We start from the raw sequence: 17,717 nt of genomic DNA, 5'->3' as shown, positions 1-17,717 counted from the left end.
AAAACAGACAAGTTGGAGAGAGTACAGCAATTCATATGAAAATGGTTGTTATCAATGTGGAAGTATGGTATGTTTTTGATGACTATTTTAGAAGATAGGAAATTAAACTGAAATATTTAGGTTTTGGTAGTGATATGTAGTTCTATACCATTTTGTTTCCCTCACTAAGCCAGTTACTGAATTTCTTACACTAATAGACACACAGACGTGTGCATGCATAGAGAAATGTGTTGATTTCTACAACAGGCGATGGGAAGAATTTTAAAAAGTTGTTTCTAGTGGGCTGGAGAGATGGCTTAGTGGCTAAGGAGCTTGCCTGCGAAACTTAAGGACCCAGGTTCAACCCCCTAGATCCCACGTAAGTCAGACGCACAAGGTGATGCTTGCACACATGTCTGGAGTTCAAGTGCAGTGGCTAGAAGCCCTGGTGTGCCAATTCTCTCCCTGTCTCTGTTTCTCATCAAAAATAAAAATAAACATTTTTTTAAAGTTGTTTGCGGGTTGAATCCTTTTATTATTTTATTTCTATGTTGGTCTTTTGAGGTAGGGTCTGCCTCTGGCCTAGGCTGACCTGGAGTTCACTATGTAGTCTCAGACTGGCCTCAAACTCACAGTAATCTTCCTACCTCTGCCTCCCGAGTGCTGGGGTTAAAGGCGTGCGCCACCACGCCGGGCCTGAGTTACTTTTCTATAAACTTGCTTAAGTGTGACATGAACAGACACGGGCCCTCCGTGTGTGGGGCTCAGCAATACACAGTACTGCATGGGTTTGCAGATGTGGCTTGCTCACAGGAAAAGTGTAAGTCTTAAGTTATCATCTGTGCATTTGGACTTTGTCTCAAATCAATAAAGACAGCAATGATACCTTTTCATTATAGATTGCAAGGCGTAACTACAGACATAGCTTCACATTTTCAGTTTATCTACAGAGTGCCTCCATCAAAATTCCTTTCTTTTAAAGTTACACTTAATAATAAAAGTCCATTTGGTTGCCAGGTGTGATGGCGCATGTTTTCCTAATAAGAGAAATTAAAATATTTGAGCATTATTTAACAATAACTCACTTTGTCTTTATTTATTTATTCACACCTGTGCGTGTGTCCACATATTTTGTGGGGACGGGGAGCAGGGTCGCTTGCAAACGAATGCCAGATGCCACCAAGCCTGGCTCTTTCTTTCATTTTGAGAATTTCTTTGAACTTCTCATCCTTCTGCCTCCACCACCCAGGTTCAAGAGTCACCGTACCCGGTTTCTGTGGTACTGGGAATAGGACCCAGAGCTCTGTGCATGCTAAGCAAGCACTCTACCACTGAGCTACATAGCTAGCCTCAACCAAATGGATTTTTGCTCTTATTTTTTAGGGGGCAAGGTCTCATGCTAGCCCAGGCTGACCTGGAACTTACCCTGTTGTCTCAGGATGGCCTTGAACTCAAATGATCCTTCTACTTCTGCCTCCCTAGTGCTGGGACTAAAGGCATGCACCACCATGCCCAACTTTTTTTTTTTTTTAATTATTTGTAAGGAAAGAGAGAGAGAGAGAGGCAGAAAGAGTGAGAGAGAGAGAGAGAGAGAGAGAAAATGGGTATGTCAGGGTCTGCAGCCACTGCAAACAAACTCCAGACGTGTGCACCACCTTGTGCATCTGGCTTACGTGGGTCCTGGGGAACTGAACCAAGGACCTTTAGCTTTGCAGGCAAGCACCTTAACCATTAAGCAATCCCTCCAGCTGTTCCCCCCACCTCCACCGCCCAATCTTGTTTTGATCCTGAGTCTCTTACTGATTTGGACCTTACAGGCTCTGAGGATTCTCCCATCTCTGCTCCCTTGTGGAACTGGGGTTACAGGCCGGCGTGGCTATGCTCAGTTACTTACATGGGATCTGGAGGTTGGAACTCTGGAGGTCTCAGTCCCTCTCAGGCCCTCATGAAGAGTGCACATGATCACTGAGCCATCCCTCCAGCCCCACAGCGATTTTCAACTAGTCATTAGTGGACCTTGGAAGGGACCTTGACTAAAGGCCGTTATGAGTGAATTTGCTCATGTTTCTGGATACTCTGGCAGTTTTGTGTTTAGAACCAAATGTTTTTTGTTTTTGTTTTTCTTTTTTTGTAGGGTCTCACTCTAGCCCAGGCTGGCCAAGAATTCACTATGTCATCTCAAGGTGGCTTCGAATTCACAGCGATCTTCCTACCTCTGCCTCCCGAGTGCTGGGATTAAAGGCGTGCCCCACCATGCCCAGTCTAGAACCAACTTTTAGATAGCTCATAGGCAGGCAGGCCGCCCAGGATCCCGGCTTGGAAGGTACTTTGGGGGAATGTGAGGGAGAAGCAACGTAGGAGAAGGCTGCTATCAGCAGGAATGTTGTGACTTAGTTTCCTGTATGGGCTCTCAGCCAGATTTAAAGACAAATCGCCAGTATGATGGTGCACAGCTTTAATCCCAGCATTTGGGAGGCTGAGGTAGGAGGATTGACGTCAGTTTGAGGACAGCCTGAGACTACATAGTGAATTCCAGGTCAGCCCGGACTGAAACGAGACCCTACCTCGGAAAACTAAAAAATAAATAAATAAAATTTATATGTATATGTATATGAAGACAAGAAAGTGATTGCTTCCATTTTATTGTGTTTTGCATGTGTATATTCATATTCATACATGTGTGGGCACACATGGCCATGTGTACACAGGCCAGATGTCAACATTGGGTGTCTTCCTCAATCACTTTCAATGTTGTTATTTATTATTATTATTGCGATAGAATGTCACTGTAGCCCCAGGGTGACCTAGAACTCACTCTGTAGCCCAGGCTGGCCTCCAACTAATGGAGATCTTCCTACCTCATCTTTCTGAGAGCTAGGATTATCTACCTTATTTTTTAATGAAATATTTATTTATTTATTTGAGAGAGAGAGGCCAGCCTGATTCTACAGTGAATTCCAGGTCAGCGTGGGCTAGAGTGAGACTTTACCTTGAAAAAAAAAATTTTTTTTTTAAATTTTTTATTTATTTATTTGAGAGTGACAGACACAGAGAGAAAGACAGATAGAGGGAGAGAGAGAGAATGGGCGCGCCAGGGCTTCCAGCCTCTGCAAACGAACTCCAGACGCGTGCGCCCCCTTGTGCATCTGGCTAACGTGGGACCTGGGGAACCGAGCCTCGAACCGGGGTCCTTAGGCTTCACAGGCAAGCGCTTAACCGCTAAGCCATCTCTCCAGCCCGAAAAAAAAAATTTTTTTTGGAGGCAAGGTCTCATTGTTGTCCAGGTTGACCTGAAAGGCTCTCTGTAGCCCAGGCTGGTCTTGAACTCACAATGATTCCTCAACCTCAGCTTCCCAACTGCTGGGATTAAAAGCATATGACACCATGGCTGGCTTCTAATAGAATTCTTTAAAAAATTTTTTTTAACTTTATTATATTTGTTTGAGAGAGAGAAAGGCAGATAGAGATAGATAGATAGAGAGAGAGAGAGAGAGAGGATGGGTGCACCAGGACCTGCAGCTGCTGCTGCACACGAAACCCGGACACATGTGCTGCCATGTGCATCTGGCCCACATGGGTTCTGGGGAATCAAACCTTGGTCCTTGGACTTTACAGGCAAGTGCCTTAACCGCTAAGCCATAAGTCATCTCTCCAGCCTTTTATTATTATTATTATTATTATTATTAATTTATTTATTTGAGAGAGACAGACATAGAGAGAAAGACAGATAGAGGGAGAGAGAGAGAATGGACGAGCCAGGGCTTCCAGCATTTTTAATGAGAGGAATGGGTGCACCGGGGCCTCCAGCCACTGCAAACGAACTCTAGGTGCATGCAGTGCCATGTACAGCTGGCCTATGTGGTTCCTCGGGAATCGAACCTGGGTCCTTAGGCTTCTCAGACAAGTGCATTAACTACTAAATCATCTTCCCAGCCCTAATAGAATTCTTGAAAAGGAGCACTGATACGTTTATCAACAGTTCTGAACAAAGACTCTGCCTCCCGGTAAACATACAGTGATGTCTGCAGGCTGGCGTTACCACAGCCTGGGAGGGGCTGCCCCAGGCATCCAGCGGAGAGAAGTCAAGGACGCTCAATATTCTATCAGGCACAGGACAGTCCCCAGAGCGGACAATTATCCAGCCGTCAAATTTTGAGTGAGACAGCGCCACCTAGTGTCTAATCACAGCATATCCTAGTTCTTCACAGAATACAACAGATTAAAGAAATACTCAAAAAGCTGATTTTAGAGAGAAATAATTTATTTTCGTTGGGAAATGTGTATGCTTTACAGACCGGATATGATGATGATGTCATTTATATAAACTCCAGACGCAGTCTCAGAACTGAAAGGTGCTTCTTGGTTATAAGAGATTTGGGGCCAGGCATGGTGGTGGTGCACATCTTTAGTCCCAGCACTCGGGAGGCAGAGGTGGGAGGATCGCGTGAGTTCCAGTCCGCCCTGAGACCAGATAGTGAATTCCAGGTCAGCCTGGGCTAGACTGAGACACTACCTTGATCCTCCTGCCTCTGCCTCCTGAGAGCTGGGATTAAAGGCGTGTGCTAACACACCCGGAAATGTGTTTTTAAAGAAATTAATTATTTAACTTATGAAAGAGAGAGAATGGGCCAGAGCCTGCAGCCACTGCAAACGAACTTCAGACACACGTGCCACCTTGTGCATCTGGCTTACGTGGGTCCTGGGGAATCGGACGTGGGTCCTTAGGCTTTTCAGGCAAGCGCCTTAACCACTTAGCCATCTCTCCAGCCTTTGTTTGTATTTTGAGATAGGCAGGGTCTCGTGTAGTCCAGGCTGGCCTTGAACTAACTCCTGATCCTCCTGCCTCCACTTCTCAAGTGTTGGGATTACAGGGGTGCATGCCACATTTAGTTTGTTTTAAGTTATGAAAACAAAAACAAAAACAAAAACCAGAGTGAGTCTTTCCGGTGTCGGCAGCGCGCGGTGAGGAGCTCTGATCTGTTACGCGGTCCCCCTTGCTGTCCAAGGGTCCGCTTTGGTCTGCTCGGGTCTTGGAGAGGGAAGAAGACAGCCACGCGGCGTGGCGCACTGCCAACAGGCGAGGCGCTGGAGGTGGGCGAGCTGTGCTGCTATGCGGGTTTCTAGAGCCTTTTCTGCCTCTGAGCAAGGAGTGGTTTGCGTGTGGCCCAGATCTAATAATCCGACAGTCCTGTTGTCAGAACTATGTGCATGAAGCTACCAAGAAGGAGATCAAAGACTTTCTCATCCACTATGCCCGCAGCCTGCATGTAGCCGAGCCCTGTTGCTATGAATCCAAAAAGTTAGGAGTCCCTGGGACCCACATCATTGGGATTGATAAAAACTATGGGGACTTTTTTTTTTTTTTTTTTTTTTTTTTTTTTTTTTTTTAGGTAGGGTCTCACTCTGGTCCAGGCTGACCTGGAATTAACCATGTAGTCTCAGGTGGCCTTGAACTCATGGTGATCCTCCTATCTCTGCCTCCCAAGTGCTGGGATTAAAGGCATGCGCCACCACGCCCGGCAAAACTATGGGGACTTTTAAAGTCAGACTGAATGCATTGTATTTTACATCATGTATGGATATCAGTTTATGGGGGCCGGGGCGGAATGTGGTGGTTTGGTTCAGGTGTCCCCATAAACTTAGGTGTTCTGAATGCTAGGTTCCCAGCTGATGGAGATTTGGGAATTAATGCCTCCTGGAGGGAGTGTATTGTTGGGGGCGGGTTTATGGGCTTTATAGCCAGTTTCCCCTTGGCAGTGTTTGGCACACTCTCCTGTTGCTGTGGCCCACCTTATGTTGTCTAGGGGGTGATGTCCACTCTCTGCTCATGCCATCATTTCCCCCTGCCATAGTGGAGCTTCTCCTCGAGCCTGCAAGCCAAAATAAATCTCTCCCCCCCCCAAAAAAATGAATGGCTGGGCATGGCACACATCTTTTTTTATGTTGGAATCATCTTTATTTTTTTAATATTTACTTGCAAGAAGAGAGAATAGGCAACCCAAAGCCTCCAGCCATTGCAAATGAACTCCAGATGTGTGTGCCAGCATGCATCTGGCTTTACATGGGTACTGGGGAATTGAACCTGGGTTGTTGGGCTTTGTAGGCAAGTGCCTTAACCACTGAGCCATCTTTCCAGCCCCTTGAATCATCTTTTTCTTTCTTTCTTTTTTTTTTTTTTTTTTTTTTGGTTGTTTGAGGTAGGGTCTCATTCTAGTCCAGAATGACCTGGCATTCACTATGTAGTCTCAGGGAGGCCTCAAACTCATGGCGATCCTCCTACCTCTGCCTCCTCAGTGCCGAGATTAAAGGCCTTGCACCACCACACCTGGCTATAATCATCTTTCTGAGCCTCGCATTTCAGTGATTGTCCTGCAGAGTGAAATGTTGACAGTCTTGAGATAATTCAGGGCACTAACTGGGCCGTGTGTCCTACACCGTGTGGCGCACATCTTTAATGCCAGCACTGGTAGAGAGGCAGAGGTAGGAGGATCGTCATGAGTTCAAGACCACCCTGAGAGACTACAGAGTGAATGCCAGGTCAGCGTGGGCTAGAGTGAGACCCTATCTCGAAAAACAAAACAGGCAAACAGAATGGAAGGCAGTAGAAACTTGTTTGTTAAAGAACAGATTTTGACTCCAAAAGCAGGATTCTACCTTCCTTAAACAGCACCTCCTCCTTTTTGGTTTTTCAAGGTAGGGTCTCACTGTAGCCCACACTGACCTGGAATTAACTATGTCGGCTCAGGGTGGCCTTGAATTCACATTGATCCTCCTACCTCTGACTCCTGAGTGCTGGGATTAAAGGTGTGCATCACCATACCTGCTTCCACCTCTCTCTCTCTGCCTGCCTGCCTGCCTGCTTTCTTTCTCTCTCTCTCTCTTTCTTTCTTTCTTTCTTTCTTTTTTTTTTTATTTTTCGAGGTAGGGTCTCACTCAGGCTCAGGATGACCTGGAATTCACTATGTAGTCTCAGGGTGGCCTTGAACTCATGGTGATCCTCCTACCTCTGCCTCCTGAGTTCTGGGATTAAAGGCGTGTGCCACCACGCCTGGCTTCTCTCTCTCTTTTTAATATAAGAGTGAGAGAGAGCATTGGCATGCCAGGGCCTCCAGCCACTGCAGTTTAACTCCAGACGCATGTGCCCCTTTGTGTTCTTGTGAGACCTTGTGCTTGTGGCACTGTGCGTCTGGCTTACGTGGGATCTAGAGAGTAAAACATGAGTCCTTAGGTTCACAGACAAGCGCCTTAACTGCTAAACCATTTCTCCAGACCCCTCCACCTTTTTCTTAATTACCCTGTAAGCTATGGAGACCAGAGTCTGTGTCTTATTTGTGGTGGTGGGTCTCCCACAGTGTCCTCACATAGCTTCTCATACAGAGTCAGACACACAAATGCCTTTTGGAGTGAATGAATTTATTTTTGTACTGGAAATCATTGCCTTGAAGCGAAGAAAATTTCAAGCTCTTCTAAGCAGTTACTATCTCTAGCTAAATCACTTGAGTAGGATGCCAGCTGAGGGGGGCCTGGTACACAGAACACCAGAGATCTGACCAAAGGGAACTGACAATAGAAATTTCCAGTCCATTTCCCTGGTGAGTCTACAGCAAACAGGTGGCCACCATTCCCAGGGTGCTTTTGGACTGGAGTGTGAATTATAGATTGATACCTGTGTCCAGTGTAAAATTCATCCACCAGAACATATGCATTGAGTGTGGACTCTGTGCCAAGAGTTTGTCTAGGAACTGGGGATGGATACTGATGTGAATTTACACTTCAAATTTCCCGAGAGGCAGGTCTTGAGTAGGTAGACTAGAGTAAGATGCATAGTCCCCTTCCCTCCACTTGCCCACAGAGGATAGTATTCTTTTTTTAATTATTTTATTTCTATGTATTTATTTATTTATATTTATTAGAGAGAGAAGAACAGAATAGGCGCGCCAGGGTCTGATGTGCCACCATGTGCATCTGGCTTATATGGCTTCTGAGGAATCGAACCTGGGTCCTTGGACTTTGCAGGCAAGTGCCTTAACCACTAAGCCACCTCTCCAGCCCAGCATCGTATTTTCTTTCTTTCTTTCTTTTTCTTTCTCACTTTTTTTTTGGGGGGGTGTTTGAAGTAAGGTCTTACTGTAGCCCAGGCTGACCTGGAATTCACTATGGAGTCTCAGGGTGGCCCTGAACTCTTACCCCTGCTTCCTGCGTGCTGGGATTAAAGGCGTGTGCCACCATGCCCAGTTCAGAATTGCATTTTTTATGTGGGAAAAGCAATTTCATCAATGAGCTGAAATCATTTTGCAGGTTTTGGAAACCTTTCTCCCACCATGCTGAGAACCCAATGCTCTTCTAACCCTCCCTCGCCTGGGGTGCATCTCTCCCTTCCTTCCTGCCCTTTTTGCACGGTAGGTGGTATTTCCAAGTGACATCTTCCAAGTGACAATTGCAGCCGGCAGGTTCAAAGTGAGCCCTCATGAGGTGTTTAGTTCTAATTGGCTTAACGACCCTGTAGTTCTAGAGTCCAAGGATATGCAAAGACAGAAAGAAAATCCAACCATTTCCAAGAAAAGTGGTGTCGACACATTGGTAGAGCCCTGTTGTGGCCACAGAATAAGGGCATCGGGCAACATAGGGTGTCTGGTGGTTTTTATGTCACATCTCACACTTGGACACCTGATTATGTGGCTCAGCACCCAGGATGTGTGTCACGTGTTCGCCTAGTGCTAAGTGGAAGACGACCTCATATAAAGTCACCCAGAACAACTGCTATTGGATGTCATTCATGAAAGGGGACGGTGACTTCCTTCCCTTCACCCTTGGCACTGTGAAACGAGTTAGTTATAGCCTAAGGTTATTTCTGTCTAACTTCTCTCAGCCCAGGCACATGGCCCCTAATTGCTTAAACATACCTAACAGAATGTAGGGGCATGGAGGGGGACATGCTAAATTTTCTCCTAGAGGAGGATGGCAGTGGTGTGGCATCTTTGGTTCACTGTGCTGTCTGCTCATACTTTGGCTGGAGTGTTCAAGAAGCCCAGCCCTACAGCTTTCCCTCAGCAGAGACTACAGAGTCCCCAGGCAACTCATTCAAAGGCCTTCTTGCTGCAGGTCCCGCGGGGTGGGAACCGCCTCAAATCCAGCCGCTTGGAAGCCACGGGCTGTGGCCTGTCTTCCAGCCCCCTCCGCAGGGCGCCCTGTCTCACAGCAGGCACCCCGCGCACCCTCAGAGTTCATCGCTCTCCACCACGCTCCGCGAAGAGCTTGAGTACACCATTGTGCTTTCCACGGAGGAAAAGGCAGAAAATATGTCAAGTCCTTTGCTGGTGAGAGAGCCGTAGCGGCTGCCGCTGGGCCGGATGGACATGGGCGCTGGGATCTGCTGGTGCCACTGAGCTGAAAGTGGAACAAATCACGTGTTAAGATCAAAGCAATAGAGCCTGGAACTGAGGTGCTCTGCCCTTCTGCCCACGCTGCTCCTATGGGCTTGCTAGAGCTTTGCAATGTATCTCTCATTGATCAAAGGGAGCACTGAAACCTTCCCTGTGGGGGCTGGAGAGGTGGCTTTGCAGTTAAGACGACCCGGGTTCAATTCTCCAGCACCCTCCTAAGCCAGCTGCACAAGGTGGCACATGCGTGTGGAGTTTGTTTGCAGCGGCTGGAGGTCCTAGCGGGCCCATTCTCTAACTGCTTCTTTCTCACTCTCTTTCTAACTAACAAACTAACTAACTCACTCACTCACTCACTCACTCACTCACTCACTCACTAACTTACTTACTTCCCCCGCCAGGGCTGGAGATGCAGCTCAGTTGATACAATGCTTGCTTAGCAAGCATGAAGCCCTGGGTTCTTTCCCGAGCTGGCTGGAGACCCTGGTGTGCCCATTCTCTCTGTCTCTCTTCCGTCTCTCTCCGCTTGCAAATAAATAAATAAAAATTTATTTATATATCCATTCCACTAACAGACATCTCTCTCTCTCTCTCTCTCTCTCTCTCTCTCTCTCTCTCTTTTGTTTTTTAGAGGTATGGTCTCACTCTAACCCGGAACTTACTTTCAGGGTGACCTTGAACTGACAGCGATCCTTCTACCTCTGCCTCCTGAGTGCTGGGATTAAAGGCATGTGCAACCATGCCTGGCTAACAGGCATCTCTTAACCCCTCTCTATACCCGTCTTTGCCTGTCTCCAGGGTTTCATGTAGCACAGCCTGGCTTCCAACTTGCTATGCAGAACGGTGACCTTCAACTCCTGATCCATCTGTATCTACCTCGCAAGAGCTGAGATCACATGTGCCTGGTTCTCTCTAACATCTTGATTGATTTTTTGGTGGTGCCGGGGATTGCATATGCTAGGTAAGTGCTCAACCACTTTGCTACAGCCTCACCAGCACCCCTCTCTTTATTATTTTATTTTGTTTTGTTTTTTCGAGATAGGGTCTCGCTCTAGCCCAGTCTGACCTGGAACTCACTATGTAGTCTCTGCCTCCTGAGTGCTGGGATTAAAGGCGTGTGCCACCATGACCAGCTGTTCTTTAACATTTATTTATTTATTTGAAAGACAAAGAGAAAAAGGCAGACAGAGTGAGTGAGTGAGTATGGACTTTTTGCAACTACAAATGAACTCCAGACATGTGCATCTGGCTTTATGTGGGTACTGGGAATCAAACCTGGGTTGCCAGGCTTTGCAAGCAAGCACTTTTAATTGTTGAACTATCTTTCCAGCTCCAGTTCCCCTTATTTATTCCAAATATTCTGAAATGTACATATTCTATAATATTAATTATTTGGGTTATCTATAAAGTTTTATTTAATAGCTTTATTTTGTTAAATGTTTTCAGAGAGTTATAGCTGGTCTTTGCTTCTCCAATGTATAGCTTTATATATTTTGGTACTAGATTCTGTAATTAAAATTTTTTTGAAGCAGGATCTCACTGTAGTCCAGACTGATCTGGAACTTACTCTGTAGCCTAAGCTAACCTACAGCTCACAGAAATCCTCCAACCTCAGCCTCCCAAGTGCTTGGATTAAACGTGTGAGCCACCATGCCTGGCTCTGAAATTAAATTTATTTTATTTTATTTTTTTGTTCATTTTTATTTATTTATTTGAGAGCGACAGAGAGAGAAAGAGGCAGATAGATACAGAGAGAGAGAGAGAGAGAGAGAGAGAGAGAGAATGGGCACGCCAGGGCTTCCAGCCACTGCAAATGAACTCCAGACGCACTGGGTAACATGGGTCCTGGAGAATCGAGCCTTGAACCGGGGTCCTTAGGCTTCACAGGCAAGCACTTAACCACTAAGCCATCTCTCCAGCCCTAAATTTATTTTTTATGAGAGACAGAGTGAGTGAGAGAGAGAGAGAGAGAATGGGTACACCAGGGCCTCCAGCCACTGCAATCAAACTCCAGACGTGCACTATCTAGCACAGATGTGTGACCTTGTTCATATGTGTCACCTTTGTGTGTCTGGCTTACGTGGGATCTGGAGAGTCAAACAAGAGAGCTAGACCTTACCTCAAGAAACAAACAAATGAACAAAAAAGTGTAAGAAGGAGCTGTAATTCAAAGGGGAACTGCTTGCCTAGCATGTGTGAGGCCCTTCATTCAACACTCAGCAACACAAAACACTATGTAAGGAGGGGGCTGGGGAGATGGCAGTGGTTAAAAGCACTTGCTTGTGTAGCCTACAGGCCTGGTTTTGATTTCCCAGTGCCCAGATTAAAGCCAGATGCACACAGTGGCATATGCATCTTGAGTTCATTTGCAATGGCTTGAGGCCCTAGAGTACCCATTCTCTCTCTCTCTCTCTGCTTGCAAATACATAAATAAAAAATAAAAGCCCAAACAAACAAACAAAAATCTCAGAAGTACTCAAAAATGCTATGTAATCTATTCAATTTCTTTAACATTTTTTTAAATTTTTATTTGTTTATTTGAGAGAGAGAGAATGGGCACACGAGGGCCTCCAGCCACTGCAAATGAAGTCCAGATGCATGCGTCCCCTTGTGCATCTGGCTTACATGGGTTCTGAGGAATTGAACCTGGGTCCTTTGTCTTTGCAGGCAAGCGCCTTAACTGCTAAGCCATCTCTCCAGCTCTCTATCCAATTTCTTTATGGGCACATTTTTTTGATGAATTTTTAAATTAAAAAAATTTTTTTTTTTTGTTTTTTGAAGTAGGGTCTCCCTCTAGTCCAGGCTGACCTGGAACTCATTATGTAGTCTTAGAGTGGCCTTGAACTCACTGCGATCCTCCTCCCTCTGCCTGAGTGCCGTTAAGATGGTTTTAAAGCTGACCACCACACACTGGCGATGACAACTCACCATAGATATCCAGCCTGGCAGTGCACGACACGATGCCAGCTTCGTTCTTGGCTGACAGTGTGTACCAACCAGCGTCTGACTTCTTGGCTGGCTGAATGAGGAGGCAGACATACCCTGTTGTGTCCTGGTGCATACTGGAGGAAAGAGAGAACATAGCAGTGTTTTTTTACTTTTATTTATCTATTTATTTATTTATTGAGGCAGGGTCTCATTCTAGTCCACGCTGACCTGGAATTCATTATGTAGTCTCAGGCTGGCCACACACTCAGAGTGATTCTCCTACCTCTGCCTCCCTAGCACTGGGATTAAGGATGTGCTCCATCATGCCCGACCCATACTGTTTCTTTCTTTTTCTTTTCCTTTGTTTCTTTCTTTGTTTCTTCCTTCCTTCCTTCCTTCCTTCCTTCCTTCCTTCCTTCCTTCCTTCCTTCCTTCCTTCCTTCCTTCCTTCCTTCCTTCCTTCCTTCCTTCCTTCCTTCCTTCCTTCCTTTCTTTCTTTTTTAGGGAGAGAGAGAGAGAAAGAAAGAAACAGAGAATGGGCACTCCAGAGCCTCCAGCCACTGCAAACGAACTCCAGATGCATGTGCCACCTTGTGCATCTGGCTTATGTGGGTCCTGGGGAATCAAGCCTGGGGCATTAGGTTTTTCAGGCAAGCACCTTAACCACTAAGCCATCGCTCTAGCCCCTGTACCAGCTTTTAATTTAGGTGCAGAAGCATCTCAATCAACCTTATGGCTTAGGCAAGTTCTTAGAGCTTTTCCTCCCTAAAGCATCTTTTTCTCTGTATCACTGTTTCTTTGTATCTTGTTTCTTTTCTTTTCTTTCTTCCCTTTCTCCCTCCCCCTCCCTCCTTTCTTTATTTCTTTCATCCTTTCTTTCTTTTTCTTTTCTTTCTGTTGGTTTTTCAATGTAGTGTCTCACTGTAGCTCAGGCTGACCTGGAATTTACTATGTAGTCTCAGGGTGGCCTCGAACTCACGGCAATCCTCTTACCTCTGCCTCTTGAGTGCTGGGATTAAAGGCGTGCGCCACCACACCTGGCTTTTTCTTTTTCTTTTTTTAATGCAAGAGAAAGAGAGAGAATTGGTGTACTAGTGCCTCAGTCACTGCAACCAAACTCTAGATGCATGTGTGACCTTGTGCACTTACATTACTGCGCCTCTGGCTTATGTGGGACCTGGAGAGTCGAACATGAGTCCTTAGGCTTTGCAAACAAGTGCCTTTACTGCTAGGCCATCTCTCTGGACCTTAATTTTTATTTTGTTTTATTTTTATTTTATTTATTTATTTATTTTTATTTTTTGGTTTTTCGAAGTAGGGTCTCACTCTGGCTCAGGCTGACCTGGAATTCACTATGGAGTCTCAGGTTGGCCTTGAACTCATGGCAATCCTCCTACCTCTGCCTCCTGAGTGCTGGGATTAAAGGCGTGTGCCACCACGCCCGGCTTGTTTTATTTTTATTTATGTGAGAGAGAGAGAGAGAGAAAGGGACAGCGGGGGGGGGGGGGCAGAGTGGGCATGCCAGGGCCTCTAGCCACTGCAAACAAATTTCAGACATGTGCTACCTCGTGTATCTGGCTTACATGGGTTCTGGAGAGTCGAACATGAGTACTTAGGCTTCTCAGGCAAGTGCCTTAACTGCTAAGCCATCTCTCTGGCCTTCTCTTTTTCTTTTAAAAATATTTTTACAGGTGAGCAGAGTGTGGGGTTGCACGCCTTTAAACCCAGCACTGGGAGGCAGAGGTAGGAAGATCACTGTGAGTTCGAGGCCACCCTGAGACTACATAGTGAATTCCAGAACAGCCTGGGCTTGCAAAGCCAAAAGACTCAGGTTTGATTCCCCAGTGCCCATATAAGCCAGATGCACAAGGTGGTGCATGCATCAAGAGTTCATTTGCAATGGCTATAGGTCCTATCTCGTCCATTCTGTCTCTCTATTTGCCACTCTATCTCTCAAAAAAAAAAAATTAAAAATATTTTAATGTATTTTTTTGCTAGAGCTCAGCCTGGCCTCAAATTCAGATGCATGTGTCACCTTGTGTAGCTCGCTTTACGTGGGTACACTGGGGAATCGAACCTAGGTCCTTTGGCATTGCAGGTAAGGGCCTTCACTGCTAAACTATCTGTGGTGGTTTGATTCAGGTGTACCCCATAAACTCAGGTGTTCTGAATGCTAGGTTCCCAGTTAATGGAGATTTGGGAATTAATGCCTCCTGGAGGCAGTGTATTTTGGGCAGTGGGCTTATGGGTGTTATAGACAGTTTCCTGTTCTATTTTCCACCCAATGTTGGCCAGGAGGTGATGCCCACCCTCTGCTCATGCTGTCATTTCACCTGTCATCATGGAGCTTCCCCTCAAGTCTGTGAGCTAAAATAAACCCTTTTCCCCCCACAAGCTGCTCTTGGTCAGGTGATTTTTGCCAGCAATGCAAACCTGACTGCAACACCATCTCTCCTGCCATTTTTTTTTTGTTTATTTAATTTATTTATTTGAGAGCAACAGACAGAGAGAGAGAAAGAGGCAGGGAGAGAACGAATAGGTGCACCAGGGCTTCCAGCCTCTGCAATCGAACTCCAGATGCATGCACCCCCTTGTGCATCTGGCTAACATGGGTCCTGGGGAATCGAGCCTCGAACCGGGGTCCTTAGGCTTCACAGGCAAGCGCTTAACCGCTAAGCCATCTCTCCAGCCCTCTCCTGCCATTTTTATTTTTACATTAGCATATAGAGTTTCTCTCTCACTTTTTATTTTATTTATTTATTTATTGGTTTTTTGAGGTAGAGTCTCACCATAGCCCAGGTCGACCTGGAATTCACTATGTAGTCTCAGGATGTACTCGAACTCATAGTGATCCTTCTAACTCATTAGTGCTGGGATTAAAGGTATGCACCACCATGCCTGGCTCTCTCTCTCATTAAAAATACTTTTTTTTTTTTTTTTTTTTTTTAGGGCTGGAGAGATGGCTTAGTGGTTAAGGTGCATGCCTACGAAGCCCAAGGACCCAGGTTCGATTCCCCAGGTCCCACGTAAGCCAGATGCACATGGTGGTGCATGCGTCTGGAGTTTATTCTCAGTGGCTAGAGGCCCTGGTGTGCCCATTCTCTCTCCCTCTCTGTCTCTCTAGCTCTTTAAATATATATTTTTTTAATTTAGAGAAAGAGAGACAGAGGGAGGGAGGGAGAATGGGCTCACCGAGGCTTCAGCTACTGTAATTGAACACCAGACGATTGTGCCACCTAGTGGGCATGTGAGACCTTGTCCTTGCCTCACCTTTGTGCCTCTGGCTTACGTGGGATCTGGAGAGTTGAACATGGGTCCTCAGGCTTTGCAGGCAAGCGCCTTAATAGCTAAGCCATCTCTCCAGCCCTCTCATTTTTTTTGTTTTAAGACAGAGTCTTATTATGTAACTCCCTCTGCAGACTAGTAGGCTGGCCTCCCGCTCTCTGAGTAGGAGGGTTACAGGTGTAAGAAGTAACGCTATGATGTCTGGCCTGAAAAATCTCTTTTCCACACAGTTGGAAATTTTAACAAGATCGTTGTTAGGGAGCTGTGGGAAAGAGGACCACAAAGAGGGCCCAGAGGCAGACTACCCGACAGTGCAGACAGGGAAACAGCGTTTCGTAAAGTAAGCAAGGGGCCCTGGGCAGCATCTGGCTTCCTGTGGCTCAGGAGCAAAGCAGCCACCTTCTCCTCTTTTCTCTACAGCCATGGCTCTTAACCTTGGCCGTGCATTGGAATCCCAGGCCACTTTCCAGAGAATGACATCAGAACCTTGGGTGGAGACCCAAGTATTAGGAGTTCTAGAACTTCACCAGGGGGTTCCAATATGTGACCAAAGACTAAGAGCCATGGGGTCACATCTCAACCAAGTCCAGTTCCACTCACTTTAAAAATATTTTTGGGCTGTGAGTTTGAGGCCACCCTGAGACTACATAGTGAATTCCAGGTCAGCCTAGGCTACAGCGAGACCCTACCTCACAAAACCAAAAAAAAAAAAATTTTTTTGAGTCAGTCGTGGTGGCACACTCCTTTAATCCAAGCACTCAGGAGGCAGAAATAGGAGGATCACTGTGAGTTTGAGACCACCCTGAGACTGATAACATAGTGAATTCCAACCCTGGCATGGTGACGCACACCTTTAATCCCAGCACTTGAGAGGCAGAAGTAGTAGGATTGCCATGCGTTCGAGGCTACCCCGAGAGTTTGTAGTGAATTCCAGGTCAGCCTGAGCTAGAGCGAGACCCTACCTCGAAAAACAAAACAAAACAAATATAGTGAATAATTCCAGGTCAGTCTGGGCTAGAGCAAGACCCTACCTGCAAAAACCAATATATATATATATCTGGAATTTGCTACGTAGTCTCAGGCTGGCCTCAAACACAGTGATCCTTCTACTTCTGCCTCCCAAAGTCTTGAATTCAAGGCTTGCACCACCATGCCTGGCTTAAATTTAAGTTTTAAAACATGAAACAGGGTTTGGAGAGATGTCTTAGTGGTTAAGGTGCTTGCCAGCAGAGCCAAAGGACTCAGGTTCGATTCCCTAGTACCCACATGAAACTCTGAAACAACCACACGACAGACTAGTGCCCAGCATCAAAAAAGGAATACATTCTTGGGGCTGGAGAAATGGCTCAGTACTTAAGGTGTTTGCCCGCAAAGCCTAAAGACTCGGGTTCAATTCCCCAGTACTCACATAAACCCAGATGCACAAGGGGATACATGTATCTGAAGTTTGTTTGCAGTGGCAGGAGGCCCTGGCATGCCCATTCTCTCTTGCTCTCTCTCTCTCTCTCTCTCTCTCTGCTTTCAAATAAATAAAAAAAATTTTTAAAAAGGAATATATCAGCCAGGGATGGTGGTGCACGCCTTTAATCCCAGCACTTGGGAGGCAGAGGTAGGAGGAGCACTGTGAGTTGAAGGCCGCCCTGAGACTACATAGTGAATTTCAGGTTGACCTGGACTAGAGCAAAACCCGACATCCAAAAAATCCACAAAAACCAAAACAAAACAAAGAAACAAAAACAAAAACAAGCCAGACATGGTGGCGCACGCCTGTAATCCCAGCACTCAGGAGTCAGAGGCAGGAGGATTGCCGTGAGTTCAAGGCCAGCCTGAGACTACATAGTGAATTCCAGGTCTGCTTGGGCTAGAGTGAGACCCTACCTCAAAAAAACAAAAACCATGGGTTGGAGAGATGGCTTAGCGGTTAAGCACTTGCCTGTGAAGCCTAAGGACCCTGGTTCAAGGCTCGATTCCCCAGGACCCACGTTAGCCAGATGCACAAGGGGGTGCACGCATCTGGAGTTCGTTTGCAGTGGCTGGAAGCCCTGGCACGCCCATTCTCTCTCTCTGCCTCTTTCTCTCTGTCACTCTCAAATAAATAAATAAATAAATGAAAAAAACAAAAACAAAAAAGGAATATATTATTGG

General features: G+C 46.1%; 1 protein-coding gene across 1 annotated transcript in view; it reads right to left on the bottom strand.

The window, feature by feature from the left end:
- Window positions 1-8,101: 8,101 nt before the first annotated feature.
- The window catches only part of Mypn (myopalladin), an 88,235-nt gene continuing 78,619 nt past the window's right edge, over window positions 8,102-17,717 (bottom strand). Inside the window, exons 19-20 of the mRNA XM_045137793.1 lie at window positions 12,288-12,421; window positions 8,102-9,366 (exon numbers count right to left, since the gene is read on the bottom strand). Coding sequence (XP_044993728.1) covers window positions 9,197-9,366; window positions 12,288-12,421 — 304 coding nt within the window. The 3' untranslated portion in view covers window positions 8,102-9,196. The remainder of the gene's footprint in view (window positions 9,367-12,287; window positions 12,422-17,717) is intronic.

Source organism: Jaculus jaculus, chromosome 18 (assembly GCF_020740685.1).
Source record: "Jaculus jaculus isolate mJacJac1 chromosome 18, mJacJac1.mat.Y.cur, whole genome shotgun sequence".
Classification (NCBI taxonomy): Eukaryota; Metazoa; Chordata; class Mammalia; order Rodentia; family Dipodidae; genus Jaculus; species Jaculus jaculus.
The sequence above is the reverse complement of the archived record's forward strand: the minus strand, read 5'-3'. Positions and strand labels throughout refer to the sequence as shown.